The 2335-nt window shown below is 45.6% G+C and overlaps 1 protein-coding gene across 1 annotated transcript in view; it reads left to right on the plus strand.

Annotated features, from left to right (window-relative positions):
* The window catches only part of LOC109527145 (calsyntenin-2-like), a 164655-nt gene that overhangs the window by 145543 nt on the left and 16777 nt on the right, over window positions 1–2335 (plus strand). Inside the window, exon 11 of the mRNA XM_019888883.1 lies at window positions 1474–1640. Within this exon, the coding sequence (XP_019744442.1) occupies window positions 1474–1640 (167 nt within the window). The remainder of the gene's footprint in view (window positions 1–1473; window positions 1641–2335) is intronic.

A 2335-nucleotide genomic window follows, 5' to 3' on the forward strand; every position in this document is an offset into this window, starting at 1 on the left:
GCTGAATGAGTGATTGCCACCGCCCGAGGGTTGAGACGGGGATTTTATTTATTTTTTTTTTTAGATACACCATGCTAGTCACGGGTTGGACCCCCTTTTGCCTTCAGAACTGCCTCAATTCTTTGTGGCATAGATTCAACAAGGTGCTGGAAGCATTCCTCAGAGAGTTTGGTCCATATTGGCATGATGGCATCACACAGTTGGCGCAGATTTGTCGGCTGCACATCCATGATGCGAATCTCCCGTTCCACCACATCCCAAAGATGCTCTATTGGATTGAGATCTGGTGACTGTGGAGGCCATTTGAGTACAGTGAACTCATTGTCATGTTCAAGAAACCAGTCTGAGATGATTCCAGCTTTATGACATGGCGCATTATCCTGCTGAAAGTAGCCATCAGAAGTTGGGTACATTGTGGTCATAAAGGGATGGACATGGTCAGCAACAATACTCAGGTAGGCTGTGGCATTGCAATGATGCTCAATTAGTACCAAGGGGCCAAAGACCAAAGGTACCAAGAAAATATTCCCCACACCATTACACCACCACCACCAGCCTGAACCGTTGATACAAGGCAGGATGGATCCATGCTTTCATGTTGTTGACGCTAAATTCTGACCCTACCATCCGAATGTCACAGCAAAAATCGAGACTCATCAGACCAGTCAACGTTTTTCCAATCTTCTATTGTCCAATTTCGATGAGCTTGTGCAAATTATAGCCTCAGTTTCCTGTTCTTAGCTGAAACGAGTGGCACCCGGCGTGGTCTTCTGCTGCTGTAGCCCATCTGCCTCAAAGTTCGAGGTACTGTGCGTTCAGAGATGCTCTTCTGCCGACCTTGGTTGTAACGGGTGGTTATTTGAGTCATTGTTGCCTTTCTATCAGCTCGAATCAGTCTGGCCATTCTCCTCTGACCTCTGGCATCAACAAGGCATTTCCGCCCACAGAACTGCCGCTCACTGGATATTTTTTCTTTTTTTATATAAACACATACACACAGTATATCGCGGGGGTTACATTCCAAAAAGAATCAGTGATAAGTGAAATCCGTGTAGAATAGATTAGAATTCATTAAAAAAAAAATGTGAGAGGGACGAAATTTCAAATGTGCTGTATGTTTCACATAAGCTTCCCTTGCAGGCTGAGAGCATACGCCTCTGCATTGTATACATAGTTCAGTATTGTATAGTAACTGTAAAAAATAAAGCTGACTATCAAGTACCAAGTACAACTTTATTGTCAAATGTGCTGTACGTGAAACATACAGCACATTTGAAATTTATTCACTCTCACATTTTTTTTTTCAATAAATCCTACTTCACGGATTTCACTTATCACTGGTTCTTTCTGGAACGTAACCCCCGCGATAAACGAGGGATTACTGTATATGAGATATCTCCCTTCCCGACTCGTTCTTCTTTTTCCTGACCTCCTCTCTTCTTTTCCCTCTGCGCCATCCTCATTCCCGTTTAGGTGGCGAGGTAGCGACTCCGAGGTTCACCCAGTATTTCCATGGCAGCTTGTCGGGCCTGACAATCCGCCCGGGTCGCATTGAAACCCAGAAGGTTATCTCCTGTTTGCAGGCCTGCAAAGAAGGACTCGATATTAACTCCCTTGAAAGCCTGGCAAAGGACATCAAGGTGTGTGTGTGCTTCTTGAGGAGGAAATGCTTAGCAACACACACACACACACACACACACACACACACACACACACACACACACACACACACACACACACACACACACACACAGTATTGTACTGTCATTGTACAGTGGTAAAAGTAGTGTTCTAGTTCCTCTTGAAATATTTTGACTGTCTCCTGTGAATTAAGTCTTAAGCATACCACCAGCATGTGTACCTCGAGATGCCAGAAGAATTTTTCAAAGTAAAAATGTTCAACCTTCAGGAGATCAGCACACACACACACACACACACACACACACACACACACACACACACACACGATATATATATAAAAATCCTCGTTTCACCCCTCGGGTGGTGTCCATCCCTCATTCAGCTCGGGTCCTCTACCAGAGGCCAGGAAGCTTGAGGGTTTTGCGCAGTATCCTTGCTGTTCCCAGCACTGCACATTTCTGGACTGAGATGTCCGATGTTGTTCCCGGGATCTGTTGCAACCACTCATCTAGTTTGGGTGTCACTGCCCCGAGTGCTCCGACCACCACAGGCGCGACTGTCGCTTTTACCTTCCAGGCTCTCTCCAGCTCCTCTCTGAGCCCTTGGTATTTCTCGAGTTTCTCGTGTTCCTTCTTTCTGATGTTTCCATTTTTGGGACCGCTACATCCACTACAACGGCTTTCCTCTGCCCTTT

The sequence above is a fragment of the Hippocampus comes genome, unplaced genomic scaffold (assembly GCF_001891065.2).
Source record: "Hippocampus comes isolate QL1 unplaced genomic scaffold, H_comes_QL1_v1.1 scaffold228, whole genome shotgun sequence".
NCBI classification, from domain to species: domain Eukaryota; kingdom Metazoa; phylum Chordata; class Actinopteri; order Syngnathiformes; family Syngnathidae; genus Hippocampus; species Hippocampus comes.